The sequence below is a fragment of the Antechinus flavipes genome, chromosome 1 (assembly GCF_016432865.1).
Source record: "Antechinus flavipes isolate AdamAnt ecotype Samford, QLD, Australia chromosome 1, AdamAnt_v2, whole genome shotgun sequence".
Taxonomy (NCBI): Eukaryota; Metazoa; Chordata; class Mammalia; order Dasyuromorphia; family Dasyuridae; genus Antechinus; species Antechinus flavipes.
The window spans coordinates 277,866,141-277,892,244 of record NC_067398.1 but is presented as its reverse complement, the minus strand read 5'-3'; the positions used below and the strand labels follow the sequence as shown (position 1 = coordinate 277,892,244).

Sequence of the window (26,104 nt, the reverse complement as noted above, 5' to 3'; positions counted from 1 at the left end):
AGCAATTTGGAGTATTTTTTCATATGACTTAAGATGGATTTAATCTTTTAAATTGAAAATTGTCTGTTCATATCCTCTAACTATCTACCAATTGGGGAATGACTTGTATTCTTATAAATGTGATTCAGGTCTTTATATATTTTAGAAATGAGGCCTTTATCTGAAACACTTGCTCTAAAATTTTTCTTCCAGCTTTGTTTTTCTTCTAATCTTGGCTGCATTGGTTTTGTTTGTGCAAAAACTTCTTTAATGTAAACAAAGTTATCCATTTTGTATTTCATCATATTCTGTAGTTCTTCTTAGGCCATAAATTCTTCTCTTCCTCTTTTTTTTTTTTTTTTTTAATAACTTTTTATCGTCAGAACCCATGCCAGGGTAATTTTTTACAACATTATCCCTTGCACTCACTTTTGTTCTGATTTTTCCCTTCCCTCCCTCCACCCCCTCCCCCAGATGGCAAGCAGTCCTTTACATGTTAAATAGGTTACAATATATCCTAGATACAATATAGGTGTGCAGAACCGAACAGTTCTCTTGTTGTACAGGGAGAATTGGATTCAGAAGGTAGAAATAACCTGGGAAGAAAAACAAAAATACAAGCAGTTTATATTCATTTCCCAATGTTCTTTCTTTGGGTGTAGCTGCTTCTGTCCATCCTTGATCAATTGAAACTGAGTTAGATCTCTTTATCGAAGAGATCCACTTCCATCAGAATACATCCTCAAACAGTATCGTTGTTGAGGTATATAATGATCTCCTGGTTCTGCTCATTTTACTTAGCAGCAGTTCAGAAGTAAGTCTTGCCAGTCCTCTCTGTATTCATCCTGCTGGTCATTTCTTACAGAACAATAATATTCCATAACGTTCATATACCACAATTTACTCAACCATTCTCCAATTAATGGGCATCCATTCATTTTCCAGCTTCTAGCCACTACAAACAGGGCTGCCACAAACATTTTGGCACATACAGGTCCCTTTCCTTTCTTTAGTATATTTTTGGGGTATAAGCCCAGTAGAGACACTGCTGGATCAAAGGGTATGCTCATAAAGTTTCTGATTTTGCCTTGGCAGATAGATTCCTAAATATTTTATACTTTATATTTTATATTTATATTTTAAACATATTTTATATATTTTATATTTTTTTATAGTAGTTACTTTAAATGGAATTTCTCTTTGTAACTAACTGTTGGGTTTTGTTAGTGAGATATACGAATGCTGATGACTTTATTTATATTTGCTAGGTTAACAGACATAAAAGAAAAAATTAACCAGTTTAACGAAGAAATTCGGCAGCTTGATATGGATTTAGAGGAGCATCAAGGTAAGTAATTACTATTGTTAGAATTTGAAAGTACTTAATAACTAAGGGTGAATATTCATGTAATACTGACCAATACCAAGGAGTCTGATAAAGGCCTCAGTTCTGAAATATATAGAGAACTGACTCAAATTTGTAAGACTACATGCCATTCTCCAAATAGTCAAAGAACATGAACAAACAGTTTTCAGATGAAGAAGTTAAAAAGTTCTAGTCATATGAAAAAATGCTCTAAATCACTGTTAATCAGAGGAATGCAAAAATACAACTCTGAGATAGGTACCAATACACAAATTGACTAATATGACAAGAAAAGATAATGATAAATGTTTTGTGGAAAAACTGGGACACCAATACGTTGTTAGTGGAGTTATGAACTGATCTAACCATTCTATAGAACAATTTGGAACTATACCTAAAGGGCATACCCTTTGAATTCAGCAGTGTCTCTACTGGGTCTGTATCCCAAATGATCATTAAAAAAGGAAAAAGACCCACATATACAAAAAGGTTTGTAGCAGCCATTTTGTAGTGGCAAGGAACTGGAAACAAGTTAACCTTAACCCTACCAACTGGAGAAGACTGAATAAGTTATAATATATGAATGTTATAAAATATTGTTGTTCTAAAAGAAACGATGAGCATGGAGCAGCTAGGTGGCACAGTGGATAGAGCACCAGCCCTGAAATCAGGAGGACCTGAGGTCAAATCTAGCCTCATACACTTAACACTTCCTATATGTGTGACCCTGGGCAAGTCACTTAACCGCAATTGCCTCAGGGAAAAAAAAGAAAAAGAAAAAGAAAAAAAATGATCAGCAGAATATCAGAAAGACCTGGAGAGCCTTACATGAATTGATGCTAAGTGAAATGAGCAGAACCAGATCATTGTACATGACAATATCAATATCGTATGACAATCAATTCTGATGAATGTGACTCTTTCCAACAATGAGAAGATTGATACTTGTGATGAAGAGACCATCTTCACTCAGAGGAAATGGGTGTAGGAACTGAATGTGGATTACTCTTATGGGCCAGAACCCTGAAACAAGAATTCTTACAAGAATTGATGAGACAAGTTATCTAGTTTAGCTTGATGCTTAATAGTGCTCTAAGTTCAGTATGATTGATTTAATTTTACAACAAATAATGGTTTCCTAGAGATAAAATGAGTTTATATTCAATGTAGAGCATATAAGCTGGGAACTTAAGTGTTAGAATCTTTACAAATTGTTAAGTCATTAGAGTTGATAGAGACAATAATTATCTAATTTAGCATGGTTCAGTATCACTGATCTGATCTTACAAGATGTTTTGGGCCAGAACCTGAAACAAGGTACTAAGTAGAACTAATAGATAAAATTCTTGTGTTCACACCTTTAGAGAGCTCATATAAGCAAGAAGTATTTAAGTACTCATTGGAGTTCACAAGTATGGGAGATTCACAAAGTAAACTTTGTAACTTTGTGAATTCACACCTCCCTTAGGTGTGCCTCCAGAAGGAGGAGTCAACCTTTGGGAAATCATATATAAAGAGGCTCTTAGCTTCGGATTAGTTAGTTACTTTGGGTTAGAGAGAGTTCAGCGGAATTAGATTGGAGAGGAGCACGTTGGGACAGACGCAGAGCACTCTGGGAGATTGACAGCCAGAAGCCCTCTCTCCGAGGCAAGAAAGATCCATTCCATTTTCCACTTGGCTGGCTGGGCTGAAGGACAAACCTTTGGATTTGGAGAAATTCGGAGGGAGCTCTTGGAACCAAGCAGAGAGATAGGCCTCTAAGCTAACCGGGCTATATTGAAGACAATAAAAGATCTGAACTTTTACCACCTGGCTGCATTTGGGGTAATTATTGATCTGAACTGCAACTAAGGCTGCCTCCAGAAAACCTCCCCAAGAAACCTACTCTCCCCCAGAAAGAACCATTCTTATATTATTTTAAAACAAGAAAATCACCACACCACAGGAAAAAGGAGAGGAGAGATTCATTTCCATCTTTATCAGCACTGTGGTGGTGGCAGGTCTGTCCTCTTTAACTTCTGTATGGAAACCAAGACTCTGGAAGGTCTCTAAGAAAGCTAACTGAAGCCCCAGGCAAGGAGAGGACTTTGAAGGAGATAATAAAGGATTTGGACTTTAACACCTGGCAATTCTCATGGTGACTACTCTGCTGAAAAGAAGTCTGCTCAGTAGATAAGAAGGAAACTTTGTAAAGGGCTAAACTAGTATTGCAGCTGAAATGGGACAAAAAAAAGAAAGGAGCCTTTTCCACTTGAAGAAAAATGTGTAGAGAGCAGATTATAACAACCATTTTCACTCTTTTTGTTGTTGTTCACTTATATTTTGTTTTCTTAGTTATTTACTTTCTTTTTTTTTATTTGATTTCTCTTGTGCAGCAAGAGAATTATATAAATATGTTTATACATTTTGGATTTAACATATATTTTAACATGTTTAACTTATTTTGAATTGCTTGCCATTTAGGGGAGAATGTGGGGGGAAAGAGGAGAAAATCTGAAACACAAAGCCATGCAAGGGTCAATATTGTCAAATTATCCGTGCATATGTTTTAAAAATAAAAAGCTTTAGGAAAAAAATGAGGTGATTCAGGCCAATTCCAATAAACTTGTGATGGAGAGAGGCATTTGCATATGGATCACAACATACTTTTTTTCACTTTTTTTGTTATTTGCTTGCATTTTGTTTTCTTTTTGTTTTTTTTCCTTTTTGATATGATTTTTCTTGTGCGACATGATAAATGTGGAAATATGTATAGAAGAATTGTACATGGTTAACATATAGTGGATTACTTGCTTTCTAGGGGAGGGAAGAGAGGGAGAAAAAATTGGAACTAGGTTTTGTAAGAGTGAATGTTGAAAACTATCTTTGCATATATTTTGAAAATAAAAACTATTATTAAAAAAAAAATTCTACTGATCAACATTTGAGATTTTCCATCATAAACCAAACCTGAAATTCTTTTCAGTTATATAATGAGGATTTATGTTTTTCAATTTGTAATGTACATTTACTTTTAGACAAAGTCTTAAGCATTCTAGTTAATATTGTTTCTTCATAAAACCATCTACAAAAGAGAAACATATATATGCTTATATATAACATATATACTTATGCATAATTTATATTATTATATATTATATATATAGTTATAAGTACTTAAAATAATAAATGTGTGCACATGAAAAATTTGCAGCAGGCACAAATGATTACCAAATTTTTAAATTACATTTTTTGTTTATATTTCAATGTCAAAGTGTGTGTTAGCTCTCTCTCTACCGTGTTTCCCCGAAAATAAGCCCTCCCCTTACTGTGTACAATTCCTCTAAAATAAGCCCTCCCCCGAAAATAAGCCTATTGAGATTGCTACTGTAGTGAAGGTGATCCCCTGTGCTACACGCTACATTACGGTACCCTCTGTATACACCGTTCTCCTTCTCCTCCCTCCACACCCCCCCCCCCCCCCGGGTGAAACGCACGCCGTGCTCTGAGCTGCATCCAATCAGAGCTGCAGCAGTGAGCACGTCATCTTGTTCTTCCCCAGTGATTTGCTTGCTGGCGCCATTGAGAGCAGTGCCGGGGAGGAGAACTGAGGCAGGACAACATAAAAGTAAGTGGGAGTGAGGGGGCATGATGGAGGATAAAAGGGGCATGATGGAGGATAAAAGAAGAACTCAGGGGGCATGATGGAGGATAAAAGAACTCAGCCAGCACTCACCATTCTAAAGAAATGAAGAACTTCCTTGCAGAGAGAAGAATAGATCAAGTAACGATTCCTGCAGGAATGACTGCCTAGCTCCAGACCCTTGATATTGCAATAAACAAGCCAATCAGGGACCATTTGTGCATGGAAGTCAATGACTACATTGAAAATAGAATGGAAAGAAATCAGTGTGGAAACTTTGTGAAGCCCTATCTGTAAGAAGTCGTGACTTGGGTGAAGAAGTCATGGGATAAAATTACTGACAGCTGTGTCGCCAAGGCACTAGGAGCAAGTTACCTGGACAAGACATGTTCATTTAAAGAGAGCTATATTGCTGGACATGGCAGATTGGGTGCACTTCTTCTGAAGGAAATAGAGGTGCAAGCCATCCGGGACGGAATTCAGGGTATGGACACTTATGAGGATGTTGTTAAAGAAGATGACATGATCATTATTGAATAAAGGTACTTTTTTTGTTCACATTTACCTGTTTATTAAAATTGCTGTCAATGTTCATTAAAATAAGCCCCCCCCCCCCTTTGAAAATAAGCCCTCTGGTGTTTTTCTGTCCAAAAAAATAATAAGACAGTGTCTTATTATCGGGGCAACACAGTAGTATACAGGATCAAGGATCACAGAATTAGAACTGGAAGGATTTTAAAGTCCATTTGGTTTAACATCCCCATTTTACAGATAAGGAAACTAAGGCAGGTTTTGAACCTAGGTCTTTCTTGACTCACAATTTCAGCATTCTACTGATTACATCAGTTGTGGCTCTCTTATGTAATTAAAATGTACTTATGCAGATCCAGTTATTGATAATTAATAAAGATAATACATAAATAAAGATAAATATAAAATAAATAATAAAGATAAAATTCATTAGGCAATTTGCTGTAAGTTTAATTAGATGAGAGTGAACTTGTCAGTTATTTCAAGATCGAATTCTCTCTCTCACACTCACACACACACACACGTGTGTGTGTGCGTACAACATACCGTGTTTTCCCAATAATAAGACACTGTCTTATTAGTTTTTTGGACAGATAAACCACCAGAGGGCTTATTTTCAGGGGAGGGCTTATTTTAATGAACATTGACAGCAATTTTAATAAACAGGTAAATGTGAACAAAAAAAAGTACCTTTATTCAATAATGATCATGTCATCTTCTTCAACAACATCCTCATAAGTGTCCATACCCTGAATTCTGTCCCGGATGGCTTGCACCTCTATTTCCTTCAGAAGAAGTGGACCCAATCTGTCATGTCCAGCAATATAGCTCTCTTTAAATGAACATGTCTTGTCCAGGTAACTTGCTCGTAGTGCCTTGGCGACACAGCTGTCAGTCATTTTATCCCATGACTTCTTCACCCAAGTCACGACTTCTTGCAGACAGGGCTTCACAAAGTTTCCACACTGATTTATTTCCATTCTATTTTCAATGTAGTCATTGACTTCCATGCGCAAATGGTCCTTGATTGGCTTATTTATTGCAATATCAAGGGTCTGGAGCTAGGCAGTCATTCCTGCAGGAATCATTACTTGATCTATTCTTCTCTCTGCAAGGAAGTTCTTCATTTCTTTAGCATGGTGAGTGCTGGCTGAGTTCTTCTTTTATCCTCCATCATGCTCCCTGAGTTCTTCTTTTGTCCTCCATCATGCCCCCTCACTCCCACCTACATACCGGGTTTTTATGTTGTCCTGCCTCAGCTCTCCTCCGCAGCACTGCTCTCAATGGCGCCAGCAAGCAAATCACTGGGGAAGAACAGGATGCTTTGATCCAGCAGTGTTTCTATTGGGCTTATACCCCAAAGAGATACTAAAGAAGGTAAAGGGACCTGTATGTGCCAAAATGTTTGTGGCAGCCCTGTTTGTAGTGGCTAGAAGCTGGAAAATGAATGGATGCCCATCAATTGGAGAATGGTTGAGTAAATTGTGGTATACGAACGTTATGGAATATTATTGTTCTGTAAGGAATGACCAGCAGGATGAATACAGAGGACTGGCGAGACTTACATGAACTGATGCTAAGCGAAATGAGCAGAACCAGGAGATCATTATATACCTCAACAACGATACTGTTTGAGGATGTATTCTGATGGAAGTGGATCTCTTCGATAAAGAGAGCTAATTCAGTTTCAATAGATCAAAGATGGACAGAAGCAGCTATACCCAAAGAAAGAACACTGGGAAATGAATATGAACTGCTTGCATTTTGTTTTTCTTCCCAGGTTATTTATACCTTCTGAATCCAATTCTCCCTGTGCAACAAGAAAACTGTTCAGTTCTGTACACATATATTGTATCTAGGATATACTGTAACTTATTCAACATGTAAAGGACTGCTTGCCATCTGGGGGAGGGGGTGGAGGGAGGGAGGGGAAAAATCGGAACAGAAGTGAATGCAAGGGATAATGCTGTAAAAAATTACCCTGGTATGGGTTCTATCAATAAAAAGTTATTTAAAAAAAAATTAAAAAGGAAGAACAGGATGATGCACTCACTGCTGCAGCTCTGATTGGATGCAGCTCGAAGCGTGGCGTGCGTTTCACGGGGTGGGGGGGTAGAAGAGGGGGAAGTGGCGGAGGGGACGGTGCATACAGAGGGTGCCATAATGTAGCGTGTAGCACAGGGGATCACCTTCACTACAGTAGCAATCTCAATAGGGCTTATTTTCAGGGGAGGGCTTATTTTAAAGGACTCTTACATAGTAAGGGGAGGACTTATTTTCGGGATAGGTCTTATTATCGGGGAAACGGTACAAAAAAAATGTTGAAAAATAAAAATTAACTATTTCCTCTTAAGTTGGGGGGAGACACGGGATGCTAAAGTTACACTAGAAATGAGTTACTTTTGGTTTCTTTATTCATTTGCTAAATTTTTAAAGAAGGAATTTCTTATAAATTTTGTGTGTATATGCAACTTCCCTGTTAATAATTTGTGTAGGTTACATAGTTCTCATTTATTATGAAATACTTAGGAAATAGCTATTAAATAAAAGTTTTAAAAATGAGGTTTTGGGTCTAGTTAAAAAACTAAATACTTTACTAACTGCCTTCAAGGATTCATGTATGAAGCTATGTAATTAAAACTTCTTAAAATGTACACAAATTGCAGCAAAAGTGATTAGGTTTCAAATTAAATAATAACATTGATAGTGGGGGTACAATAATTTATTTAAAAAGGAACCTGAACTAGGCCATCCTTCTAAAGCTGTGTTTTTATGACTTTGAAGTATTTTAAAATCTGAGTTTTTTGAAGTTTTCCCAGAATGTATAGGATTTTTTCTTTGGGGAATCTCTACTTGAAGCTATGTAAATATGACTTATCTCTTGTATATTTCCATAATTTTCCTCATCACATATTTTCCTTTTCTTCTATTTTAAAGTATTAATGAAGTATCCTCATTACCACTCATAATTTTGTTTTGACATGATGCAGTTTTTCAACAGCTTTATTATGAGTAAATATGTATATGTATACATGTTTTTATATATTCACGTGTGTGTGTTTATGTATATCATAAGGCACTTTTTCTTCATGCAGTTCATTTTGGTGCTCAAAATTCATAAGCTGCTATATAATGAGAAACCTATGTTGTTGTTTTTTGGGTGTTGTGTATTAGTTATTTGAATTTTTCTCTATGCCAGAGCCTAAAAAGCAAGTGAGAAAAATTTCTTCATTAATCATATAGAAGAGAATATGGATTTTTTTTCTATTCTTCTTTATTATAAACTCAATGATTTGTCTTATTTAGATAGCTAAATCTTCTTACTCCTATCTCAGGAACTGATTGCCACACAAAGCCAGACTTCATTGTTCATTGTTTACCCTCATGTAAGATTTTATGTCCTTTATTACTCATGAAATTAAGTTTTAAGAGTTTTTGTTTAACTGCAAACTGAACTATATGTAGTTCAAATGAAGACCAATAGTTATTTATATTAAGTAAATGTTAATAGACCTTCTGATTTTTAATTATTTCTGGAAATTATAAAAGAATTATTTTTAGCCATTCAGCAAAAATAAATCACCTTTCCATACCACAGTGATCCACAAGATGGTGCCAACTTTATGAAAATCCAGTCATAAAACAAACTTGGAAATTAGCTAACAGAAAACAAGATGTACAAAGTAGTTACTAAAATATCTGTTCTTTCCACTGATAATAGCATGCTGTTCTACTTCTTAGCTGTTCTTAGCAGAGGATATTCTGGATACCTGTATAATTTATATCTTTCTGTTATGAAAGAATACAATACACAATCTTGTTACTTTAAACAAAATTTGTTACCTGACTTAAAGTTAGAAGCCCACAGGCTCCATGCTTTTTCTAAAGATAGAAGCTCATAGGTTTTATGCTTTTTCTAGAAGCCCACAGGCTCCATGCTTTTTCTATTTCAGTGAAAATTAAATGACTTAACAGAATTGGAATGTGCAATTTTTTCTTCTTGAATACATTTCCTGAATGATGTTGTAAAATATATTCTAATGAAATATTGAAGAAAATTTTTTTTCTATCTTCAGCACCCTACACTCTATCTAGAAATGATTTTTTTTTTCCTCTGACATCTTAAAGAATCTAAGTGATTTAAAAAAACAGATTCTCTCAATAGAGAGACAATGGTAGTTTATGGTTGGGCTTTTAAATAATTAAAATGGAGTCTGTATCTCTGATTTAAAGTAACAAGGGCCACCTTTTCTTATATTGTATGCAGTGAATGTCAGAATCTTAATTACATAATCCCTAATTTTTGTGATATGTCAATTATTTCTACAGTATTCAGTTCAGCTAGTTAACATTTAATTTTAAATGTCAGCCTGTTTTTTATATTAAACTATTTCATTGATGTTTAGAAATAGAATTATTTTGTTCTAGCTTATTAATGACTGTAAAATAAGTTTAACTACCTCAATTTAAAAGACATAAAAGTTTCTGATGTATTGCTTAGTTGGGTAAAATATGCTGTAACCAAAAATTAGATGTGCAAGATAAGATATATTTTCATATTTATAATATCAATATTAAATACTCTCATTTCGCACCTACTACAATATTGATAATTTAATAGAATGTTGTCATAATTATATTAATAAATAAAAGGTAGGTAAAACAATGTAAAAATTTCACATAATTGCTGGCAATTGGAAACAAATGTATGGGGAAGTCTTAATACATTTAGACTTAATATTACTCTTATCCATCATTTGTTAAATTACAGAATTGTTTCTCTTATAGGTGAAATGAATCAAAAATACAAAGAGCTGAAGAAGAGAGAAGAAAACATGGATAGTAAGTTCTACCATCAGATTATGGAAATACACACATCTTTAGATATACACAGCATCTTTAGATTGTTTTTTCTTTTTTATAAATCTAGTTTTTGGTATTTTTAAAAAAATTATCCTTTTATTATGCAACAGCTAAGTGAAGTAATGGATAGAACACTGAGTCTGCAGTCATATAAATATATACATGATGTGTTTAAATCTGGCCTTAGCTTACTAACTGTGTGACAATGGACAATTCACCTAACAGCCATTTGCCTCAGTTTCCTTATTGTTGTAAAAATCAAATGAGATATTTGCTAAGTGCTTGGCATAGTGACTAGACTATATACTATAGTATATGCTATATACTATACTATATACCAACATATACTCGACTATATAAATATTAGTTATCATCCTCATCATTATAGCAGATTGCTAGTCAGATCAGCTAAAGCACTGTAGGAAGGAAAGAGATACAGATTTAAATGAGATATAGTCTTTTTTCTTGAACTCACAGAGGCAAGATAAGTATAAAACATTGTTATACAAATGTAGATCCTAAAAAAAAAAAAAGTACTATTTTATTGCCTCCTTATGGCATGGAAGTGACTCTAGAAAACAAACTCTTAATAGATTTGGCTTGAAATCAGAAGAGGCCTGCATTTAAATCCTGCTTTTTACACTTATTAGTTGTATGACCATGGGCAAATCATAAACTCTCTGAGTCTCAGTTTCCTCATCTTTAAAATGGAAATAGTAGCAAGTAAGAGACTTTAATCACAAAGTTATTGTGAGGGCTGGTAAATGTAAAACAAAACTTAAAATGCTATGTGAATTTCAGTGGTGGTTGTTATCAAGTTGAAAAGACTTTAAAAACAGGCTCAGTAACATGCTTTATTTTCAATCCAAGGATTGAAAAAGATAAAAGTTCATAACAATTTTTGAACAAGCCATTTATAACAATTACAGGGAAAAAAGACCAGTAACTTAAATCTAGAAAATTTTCCCAAGCATTAAATTACATGCAAAAAAATTTTATACATTCAGATAGATAGAAAAGCGTTTTTTTGTTTTGTTGTTGTTGTTACTGGGGTTTTTAAAAAATTGTATCTTGTAGGGACAACTAGATGGCTCAGTGCTTGGAGTACTAGCCTTGGAGTTAGGAGGACCTGAATTTAAATAAAGCCTTAGATACTTAACACTTACTAGCGGAGTGACTCTGGGCAAGTCACTTAACCCCAATTGTTTGAAAACACTCCCCCCCTCCCAATTTTTTTTTAATAGCTTGTAGAAGGAAAAGAATATCAAAGAAGGTACTGCCATCCTTAATTAAGGAACTATTTTACATTCTTGTCATGTCATAGTTGGGACAAAGAAGTATTAAGGCTCAGAGAGTCTTTTTGGGTACCTGACATCATCAGCTGCTTCTTCAAGGTAAAACTGACTGATCAGTTCAGATTTAGAACTTTCTACAACTTTATCAGGAATTGTTCAGTCATGTTGGACTCCTTATAACCCCATTTGAGGTTTTCTTTGTAAAGATATTTAAGTGGTTTGCCATTTCCTTCTCTAGATTGTTTTATAGATGAGGAAATTGAGGCAAAGTGACTTGCTTTTGGGCACATAGCAGTAAACTGTCTGAGAGCGCATTTGAACTCAGATCATCCCGACTCCTAGATTAGCATGCTTATCTACTATACTGCTTTGCTGCTCCTATCAAGAATAACCTAATTGTGAAAAAAACAACACCTGAAATTTGGCTAGTAAATAAAGAATATTTATGGCCTTTGGAAATCCAAGGAAAACTTCATTAAATTTTTTAAAATTTCAGTTTGATTCTTCTCATTTTTAAAATTTTTAAACATTAAAAAAAATTAATGTCTCTCCCACTATTTCCACCACAAAGAATTTTTTTAAACTCAAGAAATAAATCCCTATTATTATAATAACAGTTTAAGTTTATATAGAATTTACTATGTGTTAGGAACTGTGCTAAGCATTTTACAATGATTATTTCATTTGATCCTCACAATAATCCTAGCAGGTAGGAGCTATTATTATCTCCATTTTATAGATGGTGAAACTGAAACAAACAAAGGTTGTGTCTAGCTTAGCTAGTCACTCATAGGTATCTAAGATAATCATAGTATCTAAGGTTGGATTTGAGCTCAAGGCTTCTTGACTTCAGACTCCATACTTAATTCATTTAACCCTGATATATTTGCTCCTGTATATCTTCATAATCCAGCAAAATAAATTTTTATATTAGCCCTATACAAAAATGTAGTTTGTTTCTGTATCACCTCTCTGTCAGGAAGTGAGTGGCGTGTTTGATCTTCATTCTTGGGGGTTTATCCAGAAAAACATAGAAAAACCCTTAGTCCTGCATGATTCCTTTTTTTGTTTATATTAGTGACAAAATGGCAGCAAAAGAAGTTGTTTTATAAGAACCATACTATTCTTAAACTGTCTGCAAACACTAATGCACTTTTTAGCACACCTGATGATTGGTCTTTGTTCAGAAATCTACAATTTGAAGAAATTGAACCATGACCAAAAGAATTGAACTATATAGCCTTATTGCCATATTTGGAAACAGCTTGCCTCCAGGAAGATAGACAGTGGTGATGATGGTTTAATTCTGTCTTAAAAAGCAAGAAAAAACACCAAGTCTTGGAACACTTGGTTATCTCTCTTTGCAGTGTTCATAGTGAGTCTATAAAAAGGCTACTAAGAAGATAGTTGTGATTCATGTATCTACATCTGTAGGAAAGGATGAAATAATGGAGAATTTCTATAAAGATTTGCCTATGTCCTTCAGATTAAATCTGTTTTATGTATCTTGATATGTGTATAGATGATTTCAGTCAAAAGATAGAAGAGGTTAAACTTTAGTGGGGAAATATAGCACAGGATTAAGAATCAAAGAGACCAACAACTCTTATCCTACCCAGAAACTTCAAATTAAACATTTAGGAAAATAATTTATAAGATGATAGATAAGTCACTAAAAAATATAACAAAAATTAAGTATACTATATCTTAACCAAAAAAAGAATAGTAGACAGGGTAATCAACTTAGGATCAGTTTTGAAATCAATTATGTATATATAATCAGGTCCTCATCTGGATAGAGGAAGATTAAAATTAATACCAGAAAGAAAGGATTTATACCAGATAATATATGTGATGAATAATAGCTCAGCCAATCTGTCTAAAAAAAGTATTGACGCTAAAAAATAAGAAATGGGAGGGAAAAGGGCGTAAAGCAGACAAATGCCAAGAAACTACACTATCCAGAAAGCTCTCTTGATCTCTCTCTCTCTCTCAGTGGAGAAACATGATAGCCAAGCCAAAAATAAGTTCAGCATACAAAGTGTACACATTGCAGAGGAAAACAATAGAAAATTGTTAACTTGAAATCTCAGTTACAGCAAAAGAAAGTTGAGAAAAAAATTAATCTCCAAAAACTTGGCCCAAAACTAAAGCTATATAATCTTGAGAGTATTTATAGAAAAGAGTAAAAAAAAACTTAAAAATGTCTAAGAATTGGGAGTAAAACCAAGATGGGAAAGAGTATGCCTAAGCACTTTTTTATAATCTTTATGGGATACAAACCTAGTAGAGACAGTGAACAAAGAATACGTAAGGTTTATAACCCTTTGGACATAGCTCCAAATTGCTCTCCAGAATGGGTGGATTCATTCATAATTCCACCAACAATGTATTAATGTCCCAGTTTTCCCACTTCCCCTCCAACATTTATCATTATCTTTTCCTGTCATCTTAGCCAATCTGAGAGATGTACTGGTATATCAAGAGTTGGCTTAATTTTAATTTCTCTAATCAATAGTGATTTTAAGTATCAATACTAGCTCAAGCCTTTGAACAGATTTTGGAGTGACAATCCACAAATAATCAGCATATTAATAATCCAGCATTCCCAGTAAGATTAGGGATGAAATAAGATTGCCCACTATCACTACTATTCAATATTCAATATTATATTAGAAATGATGGCTTTAGCAATAAGAAAAGAAAAAGAAATTGAAGGAATTCGAGTAAGTAATGAAAAAATTATCACTTTCTGCATTTGATGTGATGGTATACTTAGAGAATCAACTAAAAACAATTAGATACAATAACTTCAGTAAAGATGTAGGATATAAAATAAACCCACATATATCATTAGTATGTCTCTCTGTTACCAACAAAATCCAGCAGCAAGAAATAGAAATAAAATTCCATTTAAAATAACTATAGATGATAATATAAAATATTTGGGAGTCTACCCCAAGACAAAGCCAGGAACTATTTAAACCTAATTACAAAATACTTGTTCACACAAATAGTGTTAGATTTAAACAATCAGAAGAGTATCAAGTGCTCATGAGTAGGCTGAGCTAATAAAATAAAAATTCTCCTAATCTATTTATTTAATACCATACCAGTCAAACTGCCAAGAAATTATTTGATAGAGCCAGAAAAAAAAAAAAAGTAACAAAATTTATCTGGAATAACAAAATGTCAGAATTTCAAGGGAATTGATGAAAAAGTGCAAATGAAGGTGACCTAGCCATACCAGACCTAAAACTATATTATAAAGCAGAATTCATCAAAACCATTTGGTTCTGGCTAAGAATTAGAGTAGTGGAATAGGTTACGTTCACAAGACAAAAGTGTCAGGAATCTAGTGTTTGATAAACCAAATACAATAGCTTCTGGGATAAGAACTTACTATTTGACAAAAATTGTTGAGAAAACTGAAAAATAGTATTACAGACACCATACATTGGCCAATGTCTAACACCCTATGCCAAAATAAGCTCAAAATGGGTTCATGATTTGGACATAAAGGGTAGTAGTATAAGCAAATTAGGAGAACAAAAAACTGTCTATCTCTCAGGTCTGTGGAGAAGGAAGGAATTTATAGCCAAAAAAGAACTAGAGAACATTATTAAATGCAGAGTGAATAATTTTGATTATGATAAATTAAAAATGTTTTGTATAAACAAAACTAATGCAGCCAAGATTAGGAGAGCAGAAAGCTGGAAAAAAAATTTACATCCAATGTCTCTGATAAAGGCCTCATTTCTAAAATATATTGACTCATATAAAATATTTGATTCAAATTATCAGACTAGAAGCCATTCCCCAATTGATAAATGATCAAAGGATATGAAGAGACTATTTTGAGAAAAAGAAATTTCTAATCAAATGGGAAAAGATACTTAAAGTCACTATTGATTAGAGAAATGAAAATTAAGCCAACTCTTGATATACCAGTACATCTCTCAGATTGGCTAAGATGACAGGAAAAGGTAATGATAAATGTTGGAGAGGATGTGGGAAAACTGGTACACTAATACATTGTTGGTGGAGTTATGAATTAATCCACCCATTCCAATCCACCCAGAACAATTTGAAACTATGCCCAAAGGGTTAGTAACTTTACATATCCTTTGATTCACTGTCTCTACTGGGTTTATATCCCAAAAAGATTATAAATGTGCAAAAATATTTGTAGCAGTCCTTTTTTATAGTGGCAAGGAACTGGAAACTGAGTGGATGCCCATCAGCTGGAGAATCTATAAGTTACAGTATATGAATGTTATGGAATATTATTGTTCCACAAGACATGATAAAGCAGGCTGATTTCAGAAAAGCCTGGAAAGACTTACATGAATTGATGCTTAGTTAAGGGAGTAGAGCCAAGAGAATAGAAAATTTTGTGATAGAGTCATTTGCATCCAGAGAGAGGACTATAGAAGCTCACAGATAGTATTTTCATCTGTTTTTATTGTTGTTGTTTGCTTGTTTTTAAAATTTTTTTCCCTTTTGATTGATTTTTCTTGTGCAGCATAAAGTGGAAATATGTTTAGAAGAATTGTGCATCTTTAACTTATGTTAGATTGCTTGCTGTGTAGGGGTGGGGAAAGTGGGCAGGGAAGAAGAAAAACTTGGAACACAAAATTTTGCAAAGGTGAATTTTGAAAACTATGTTTGCAAAATTCTTTTTAAAATTTATTCTTAACACAAATAACTTTATGAATCATGTTGGGAGAGAAAAATCAGAAGAAAAGGAAAAAACCATGGGAGAGATTAAAAAAAAAAAAGTGAACATAGCATATGTTGATTTACATTAAGTCTTCTTAGTTCTTTTTCTGGATACAGTTGGCATGTCCAAAATCTATTGGGATTGTTTTGAATCACAGAATCACTGAGAAGAACCAAATCTTTCATAGTTGATCATTGCACATTCTTGTTGTTATTGTGTGCAATGTATTCCTAGTTCTGCTTGTTTTGCTCAATATCAATTCATGTAAATCTTTCCAGGCCTTTCTAAAATCAGTTTGTTCATCATTTTTACAGAAAAATAATATTCCATTATATTTATATACCACAACTTGTTCAGCCATTCCCCAATTGATGGGCATCCAATCTTTTTCCTGCTACAAACATTGTTGCAGATGTGGGTCCTTTTCTCTCCTTTATAATTTCTTTTATTTATTTATTTTTTTAAATAACTTTTTATTGGCAGAACCCATGCCAGGGTAATTTTTTACAACATTATCCCTTGCACTCACCGCTGTTCCAATTTTTCCCCTCCCTCTACCCCCTCCCCCAGATGTCAAGCAGTCCTTTACATGTTAAATAGGTTACAATATATCCTAGATACAATATAGGTGTGCAGAATCGAACAGTTCTCTTGTTGCACAGGGAGAATTGGATTCAGAAGGTATAAATAACCCGGGAAGAAAAACAAAAATGCAAGCAATTGATATTCATTTCCCAGTGTTCTTTCTTTGGGTGTAGCTGCTTCTGTCCATCTTTGATCAATTGAAACTGAATTAGCTCTCTTTATCGAAGAGATCCACTTCCATCAGAATACATCTTCTACAAACAGGGCTGCCACAAACATTTTGGCACATACAGGTCCCTTTCCCTTCTTTAGTATCTCTTTGGGGTATAAGCCCAGTAGAAACACTGCTGTATCGCTCCTTTATAATTTCCTTGGGATACAGACCCAATAATTGCACTGCTGGATCAAAGGATTTTATAATTTTATAATTCATTTCACAGTTTTATAGCCCTTTGGGCATAGTTCCAGATTGTTCTCTAAAATGGTTAGATCATTTCACAATTCCACCAACAATGCATTACTGTCCAACAATACATTAGTGTCCCAATTTTCCCACATCTCCAACATTGATTCATTATCTTTTCCTGTCATGTTAGCCAATTTGAGAGGTGTGAGGTGGTATCTCAGAGTTGTTTTAATTTGTATTTCTCGTGATTTAGAACATTTTTCCATATAACTATAGATGGTTTTAAATGAGACCTTTATCAGAAGCTGTAAAGATTTTTTCCAGTTTTGTACTTAACCTTTTAATCTTGTTTCTATTGATTTTGTTTGTGCAAAACCTTTTTAATTTAATGTAATCAAAGTTATCCATTTTATCTTTTGTAATATTCTCTAGTTCTTCTTTCATCATAAATTCCTCCCTTCTCCAAAGATGTGATAGGTAAATTATCCCTTGTCCTTCTAATTTGTTTATAGTATCATCCTTTATGCACAAATCATGCATCCATTTTGACCTTATTTTGGTATGGGTTGTGTGATGTAGGTCTGTGCCAAGTTTCTGACACATTATTTTCCAGTTTTCCTATCAATTTTTGTCAAATACTGAGTTCTTATTCCAGAAGCTGTAGTTTTGGAGTTTACCAAATACTAGATTGTTGTAGCCTTTGATTATTGTGTCATGTGTATGTATCTATTCCACTGATCCACCACTCTATTTCTTAGTCAGTCCCAAATGGTTTTGATGACTGCTGCTTTATAATGTTGTTTTAGGCTTGGTACAGTTAAGCCACCATCTATTATGGGAACAACTGAATAGTGGCTGCTGGGTATTATGGGAGCCACCTACTAGTGGCTACTGGGGTTTCTAGTTCTGATCAGCAGAATGATCCCTTCATGTGAGAGGGTAACAATGGTAACAATTCAAGGAGATTGAGAGGCAATTGCATTCTCTGACTTCTCTTCACTCTTGCCTCCAATTTATTTCATTCCCAATTCACAAGCAACAACTGTCAATAAAGGCTGAGTTGCAATTTCTTCAAGTGTATTATGATTCACAGTCATGGGGGCTTTCAGAGAATCGACCTGTTCCTTCATACTTGGGCATGGTTCTTAACAACCATCTTTTGTGGGATTTCCTTGATATCCTTGACCAATTTTGTTCTTCCAGATGAATTTTATTATTTTTTCTAGTTCTGTAAAATGATGATTTGGCAGTTTAATTGATATGGCACTGAGTAAGTAGACCAATTAGGCAGAATTGTCATTTTTATTATATTAATTCGGCCCAGCCATGAATAATTGATATTTTTCCAGTTGTTTACATCGGACTTTATTTGTGTGAGAAGTGTTTTGTAAATGTGTTCATATATAATTCATATATAGGGTTTGTTTTGGCAGGTAGATCCCCAAGTATTTTATTTTGTCTACAAGTTATTTTAAATGGAATTTCTCTTCTATCTTTTGCTTATGGAGTTTGTCAGTAATATGTAGAATTGCATGAATTCTAAAAATTAAAAAGCTGTCTTTTTTTTTTTTAAGCCAAATATCTTAAGAATTGGATAGGTCTTTTCACATTTCTATAATGATCTATTTGTATTCGTGACTATAGCATAACCATGACATTTGTCCCCTCCTATCTCAGGTGGGATATGTCATGAGGGAGTGACAGTACTACTTAAGAACTTGAAGCCTGGACAGTTTCTGTGTCTTGCCAGATACTGAAGAGATCCATGATAAAATTACACTGTTTTAAAGACACTCAAAAATCATTTCAAGATATTTCAAAGGAAGCAGGACTTCAAAAAAACAGAAGAGACCTTATCAAGTACTTTTATCAAAGGAAAAAAATGAGACATTAATTGCTGATCTCTATTCCTGCTCTCTCATTTTTATAAAAATATTTTTGTTAATGTTCTGTATATTTATCAGGAACATCTTTGATAAAACTATGATAGGAGAAGACACCTTTCACAAATGATTTTCTCATAGCAGATTTTTTCATTCACAGAACTAAAAGTTACATTGCAGAAGATCCTGTTGTGTCTGTTGTTTATGGATTTCAAAACATTCCACCCAAATGTTAAAATATTATAAGATTTTATGACACATATGACCATGGATAACTGTCCAAAAATATGCTGAGTAGCAACATCAAATGATATAAAAAAATACCGATAAACATTTTCTAAGCTGCTTAACAGCAATTTGAAAGATGTTCTAGAAAAAGTTGAAAAATTTTGCAAGAAAAGAAAATACATGAGATGTTAGTTTGATAATTTAGCTATTTAACAGAAGGACTATATAGGAAAGGTTAGTCCTTAGTGTATTTATAAGCAGAGGAGAAGGAAACAGAATGGAAGCGCAAGAGAAGGAGAGGATGGTAATGGATCAATGTTAGGGGTGGAAGGAATATTTGACATCAAGGTATCATCCATTCTAAAGATTAGCAGGTAGTATTATCTTTTGAAAGAAACAATATTAATTACAGAGGAGTGTATAGATCAGGAAAAGTTTGTATTAGGATCTCTGTGGAGAATAGGGTTATTGTGCAACAATAAGAAATTCATAAAGTTAGAATGAATTTGGAGGAGATCTCATCAGCATGATGTCATTACTTTTCTCAAGCATTCCTTTGTGGTCTAGGAATAAATGGAGAAAATATATGGCGAAGGTTTTCAAACTGATGTTGGGACTTAAAAACATACTAGCATCTAATTTCTAATTATGTGTTGCTAAGAATATCACTACCTTTGTATGCTGTTACTATATCAACAATAGTTTCTCTTGTGTTTTGATAAATAGACTTCATTGAGACATTCGAAGAAATGAAGAATCAAGAACTAGAACGGAAGTCACAGATAGAATCTAACATTGTTGCACTATTGGAGCACTGTAGCAGAGTAAGTACTGAGTGCTTTTGTTTTTCTCACTAGCCATATAGGCGATGATAATCTCATCAAATATATTCCTCAAATAGAGTGACAACACTATCCTATGTTGCCTCCACAGCTTCCATAAGATCTCCTTGCATGTTCCATTGATTATTTCTCCCTAGGAAACTATTTGTTGAAGTTGGGGTAGGCAGTGCAGAGAAATTGGCACATATAATTATAAAGCCATAAACAATATCCATATATGATGTCAATTCAGAGCCCTTATTAAAATTTAGTTCAGCAAATTTGTTAAATGCCTATATTATATATAAGGCTGCAGCAACTCATGCTATTTTCTGAGGCATGAAGAAAGTTGCTATATATCAGTGAAGAGACTACTCAGAGCTTGAATCACAAGTTGCTGAAATACGTAAGTGTGTGACAGATTTTCTTTTAGGACTGGGAGAAACAGATATAACATAAGCTATATGGAAAGCTACATGGCACTAATTGTGTAATTATAGTTTTGGGCCTGGAGTCAGGATATTGTGAATTTAAATTTGATCTCAGATGCCAACCATTTTTGTGACCCTGGATAAATGGTTTATTCTTTCATTTGCCTAAGTTTCCTCATCTCATGAGAATAATAGCATCCACCTTGCAGGATTGTTGTGAGACTGATGAAGTAATTGTAAAGGGCCAGTAACATTAGGTAAGCACTATATAAATAATTATTTTAAAATGTGCTTTCTATCCTCAGGCAGCTTATAATCTAATAGGATTGAGATGTGCACATCTCTGATGCAAAGCAAAATGTAAGGCATGTAAAAGAAAGGTCTGGAATACATGAGGAGAGATTTCTAACTTGGATCCAAGAGGAGTTGGGAACAGAATTGGACTTTGATGGAAAGGAAGAATTTTAACAGGTGTCAACTGAAGAGAGGCCGTTTATTTTAGGCATGGGAAAAGCAAGTGAGACAGGAGAAGCCAAGATGAAAGCATGAAAGAATAGTCCAATTTGACTGGAATTTAGAGAAGAATACTTTTCATCATGATTCAGCCATGTATCAGTATATTCACACCTAGACCTTTCTGAATCATGGAATTGTATCGTCTTCAAGATCATAAACTTTGATATTCAACTTTATTATAACAGTACCCTTGTTCTTTGACTTCTCCTATTCTTAGTAACATGAACTCTTTTTGTCATGAACTCTATTCCCTTATTCTATTCTTGTTCTCTCAGTCCATATCTCCTTATCTATTCTCAGTTAACTTCATACCTAAGTTTGATCCTTATGATCTGTCACCCTCTGCAAGTTCTTTCCTTTTCACACCTGTTAATTCTCACCTCTTGGTTACTCTCGCCATCTAATTTCTTTGCAGCTATTGAATATCCCTAGAAAAGATAATTAAATCAAGCTAATTCTGTCCTCTAAATTTGTTCAGGAGACACCTGTGACCTTCATACTGCTCACTAGATATACTCTGCTTTACCCATGCTGCACTTCATTTCACACAAGACTGTTCTGAATATTTTCCTTTTTTTTCAAGTTTCCAGCTGTATTACTGCCTTCCACAATTACAGTTCATAACTTGACCTCTTCACTGAGAAAATTGAAATTACCTGGTCACCTTAATTTCTATCCTGTTGTCAGCAAAACTTCTTAGAGGTATCACTTGCTCCTTTCTACTCACCTTCAGTCCTACAAAAATAGTATTCCTACTCTTCAATAAAGGTAATATTGCTATCTGTACATGTGATCCCATTATTCCCAGAATCATACTCCAACAATTATCTACTTACTTTCTTGAAAGATTTGTCAGGCTATGCAAAGGCCAATGTTGTCAAATTATCCATGCATATGTTTTGAAAATAAAAAGCTTCATAAAAATTAAAAAAATAATAATTGAATGAATGAATAAATAAAAAAGAAAGATGTATCAAATCTTTACACAGGAATAATTAGGTCTCTCTGAGTCCCGAGACTGTTTAAAATACTTTACCCGATTGTTTTAAAATACATGTAATTGCCTCCTATCTTCTATTTACTGTTTATAGCTGGCATTTTTATTTATCACCCACTTTCTTCTTTTTTTTAATTTATTATTTGTTTTTAGTATTCTTTAAAAAAATTTGAATTCTAAATTCTTTTCCATAACTCCTCTCCCTCACCGATTGAAAAGGCAAGTAATATGATCTTAATTAAATGTGACCTATTGTCTTCTCAAGCCATTCAAATTTGACCTGTTCCCAGCATTCTCCTGAAACTTCTCTCATCAGGATCACTAGTCATCTCCTAATAACCAAATTCAGCAGCTTTTTTTTGAGACCTCATTTTCCATAACTATTTACCTGTCTTTATACAAATTTTCTCATTCCTGGGTTCTCTTTTGATTTCAATCCAAATTTTAGTCAACTGTCTATTTCTTCCTTGTTTCCTCAGTGTATCTTCACTTAATCACTTTGTTAGAGCTCAGAAGAATTTTCAAAATCATCTAGTCCAACCTAGAGAAAGGTAATGATTTATGTAAATTTATATGACAAGGTAAATTCCACTTAATGGAATTTGCACCCACTTCTTCTGATTCCAAATCCAATGTTATTCTTTAAGATATAAGCAATTAAAATTCTTTCCTTGAATCTTGTGCCTTCTACCATTCTCTCTACCCTTTGAAAAATCTCATTTTCTCTTCTGTATGCAGATGATTTCGAAAGATACGGTTTTAGCCTTTTGTTTCAAGACTTCTCTTCTGAATTTCAGACGTGTATCTCCAGACTTTCACAGGATATAACTTCCTAATCGGAATGTTGCCAAAACATCAGCTGGACAGATCTTTTGCCAACCTTATTTTTCTCATAAATTTGCTCTTCCTTATGACTTCAGTATTCTTATCAGTGGCTCCTCTTAGTCTCTCGTATTTTAAGTCTTAGTATTATCTCATTCCCCTCCCCCCCATTTCCTTACCTCTAAAATAGCTTTTTTTTTTTCCTGTCACATCCCTTGCCTCTTAAGTCTTTCAGCTAGTCTTCCTACCTTCCAAGACAAAAACCTTGCCACTTTATCATATGTTATTTTGTTTTAAAGTTTTCTGCACATGGATCATATTCCCCTACTAAACTGTAAACTAGGAAGACAAGGACAATATCTTATCTTTATTTTCTGGGTTTTTACACTTAATTTTCAGTTCTAAACTTAAAGACCAAATAAAGTAGCACATCCATCTAATAAAAAGAAGAAAGAGGATTGTAAATGAAACTGCAAATCTCTTGTATAAATAGCTTTTTAAACTATGCAATAAGTTCAACATATAACTTTCAAAGCAGGACTCACACTTAACACCATATACCAAGATAAGATCAAAATGGGTCCATGACCTAGGCATAAAGAACGAGATTATAAATAAATTAGAGGAACATAGAATAGTTTATCTCTCAGACTTGTGGAGGAGAAAGAAATTTGTGACCAAAGATGAACTAGAGACCATTACTGATCACAAAATAGAAAATTTTGATTACATCAAATTAAAAAGCCTTTGTACAAACAAAACTAATGCAAACAAGATTAGAAGGGAAACAACAAACTGGGAAAACATCTTCACAGTTAAAGGTTCTGATACAGGCCTCATTTCCAAAATATATAGAGAACTGACTCAAATTTATAAGAAATCAAGCCATTCTCCAATTGATAAATGGTCAAAGGATATGAACAGACAGTTTTCAGAGGATGAAATTGAAACTATTACCACTCATAGGAAAGAGTGTTCCAAATCATTATTGATCAGAGAAATGCAAATTAAGACAACTCTGAGATACCACTACACACCTGTCAGATTGGCTAAGATGACAGGAAAAAATAATGATGAATGTTGGAGGGGATGCGGGAAAACTGGGACACTAATGCATTGTTGGTGGAGTTGTGAACGAATCCAACCATTCTGGAGAGCAATCTGGAATTATGCCCAAAAAATTATCAAATTGTGCATACCCTTTGATCCAGCAGTGTTTCTATTGGGCTTATATCCCAAAGAAATACTAAAGAAGGGAAAGGGACCTGTATGTGCCAAAATGTTTGTAGCAGCCCTATTTGTAGTGGCTAGAAACTGGAAAATGAATGGATGTCCATCAATTGGAGAATGGCTGGGTAAATTGTGGCATATGAATGTTATGGAATATTATTGTTCTGTAAGAAATGACCAGCAGGATGAATACAGAGAGGACTGGCGAGACTTACATGAACTGATGCTAAGTGAAATGAGCAGAACTAGAAGATCATTATATACTTCAACAACAAAACTATATGAGGATGTATTCTGATGGAAGAAGATCTCTTCGATAAAGAGATCCAATTCAGTTTCAATTGATCAAGGATGGGCAGAAGCAGCTACACCCAAAGAAAGAACACTGGGAGATGAATATAAACTGCTTGCATTTTTGTTTTTCTTCCCGGATTATTTATACCTTCTGAATCCAATTCTCCCTATGCAACAAGAGAACTGTTCAGTTCTGCAAACATATATTGTATCTAGGATATACTGCAACATATCCAACATATAAAGGACTACTTGCCATCTAGGAGAGGGGGTGGAGGGAGGGAGGGGAAAAAAAATTGGAACAGAAACGAGTGCAAAGGATAATGTTGTTAAAAAAAAAAAATTACCCTGGCATGGATTCTGTCAATATAAAGTAATTATTAAATAAAAATTAAAAAAAGAAAAAAAAGAAATCAAGAGGAAGGAAGAAGGGGCTACTCAATTTTTTTCAGTGACATAGGAGGCAAAGTTTCAGAATTTAGAAGATTGGAGCACAGAGATTTTTGCTTGTATAAAATTAAATTTAAAAAATAATGTATTAAAATTAGAAGGGAAACAGATAACTGGGAAGAAGTCTTTGCAACAAATTTCTGATAAAGTTTCATTTTCAAGATATATAAGGAACTGATTTAAATTGAGTCATTTTCAGTTGGTAAATGGTCAATAGTTTTGGATAGGTAGCTTTCAAAAGAAATCTAAGCTATCAACAATCAATTATATAATGGAATGTTCTAAATCATTAATAAAGAAATGCAAATCGAGAAAAAAAAAAAAAGACTTTAGACTCACATTTCTGTTAGATATAAAGACCCAACTTTTTAGTACTAATATACTTCTAGTGATATTGAATGGTTGTGAATCTGGAAGATTTTGGTCTCTGAAGAATCAAAAAAGAAGTGAGAGAGAGAGAGAGAGAGAAGACAGAGACACACCGAGAGAGACAGAAACACACAGAGAGATACAGAGACAGAGAGAGAGACACACACACACAGAGAAGATTGTCATGGATTTGAATAAACTGGAATATGTGATAGAGAAATAATTTTAAAAAAGAAACAGAGCAATGGATATCATTAGATAAATGTATAACATGATATAAAAATGGGTTGGGCTCTGAGGTTCCACTACCCACTTCGCAGATTGGCATAGATGACAGGAAAAGACAATGATGAATGTTGGAGGAGATGTGGGAATACTGGAACACTGATGTTGATGCATTGGAATTGTGACATGATCTAATCATTCTGGAGAACAATTTGGAACTATGCCCAAAGGGCTATCCAACTGTTCATACCCTTTGATCTTGCAGAATTTCTGCTCGGTTAATAATCCAAAGACATCTTGAAGGAGGAGAAAGGATCCACATGTGCAAAAATGTTTGTGGCAGTCCTTTTTCTAGTAGCAGGAAATTGGAAATAGAGTAGATGCCCGTCAGTTGAGAATGGCTGAATAAACACCTGTCAGATTGGCTAAGATGACAGGAAAAAACAATGATGAATGTTGGAGGGGATG

At 34.1% G+C, this 26,104-nt stretch overlaps 1 protein-coding gene across 5 annotated transcripts in view; it reads left to right on the top strand.

The window, feature by feature from the left end:
- The window catches only part of IFT74 (intraflagellar transport 74), a 186,074-nt gene that overhangs the window by 107,500 nt on the left and 52,470 nt on the right, over window positions 1–26,104 (top strand). For all 5 annotated transcript variants that reach the window (XM_051961493.1, XM_051961502.1, XM_051961486.1 and 2 more), the window contains 3 exons: window positions 1,248–1,327; window positions 10,287–10,340; window positions 20,208–20,305. In XM_051961493.1, the coding sequence (XP_051817453.1) occupies window positions 1,248–1,327; window positions 10,287–10,340; window positions 20,208–20,305 (232 nt within the window). The remainder of the gene's footprint in view (window positions 1–1,247; window positions 1,328–10,286; window positions 10,341–20,207; window positions 20,306–26,104) is intronic.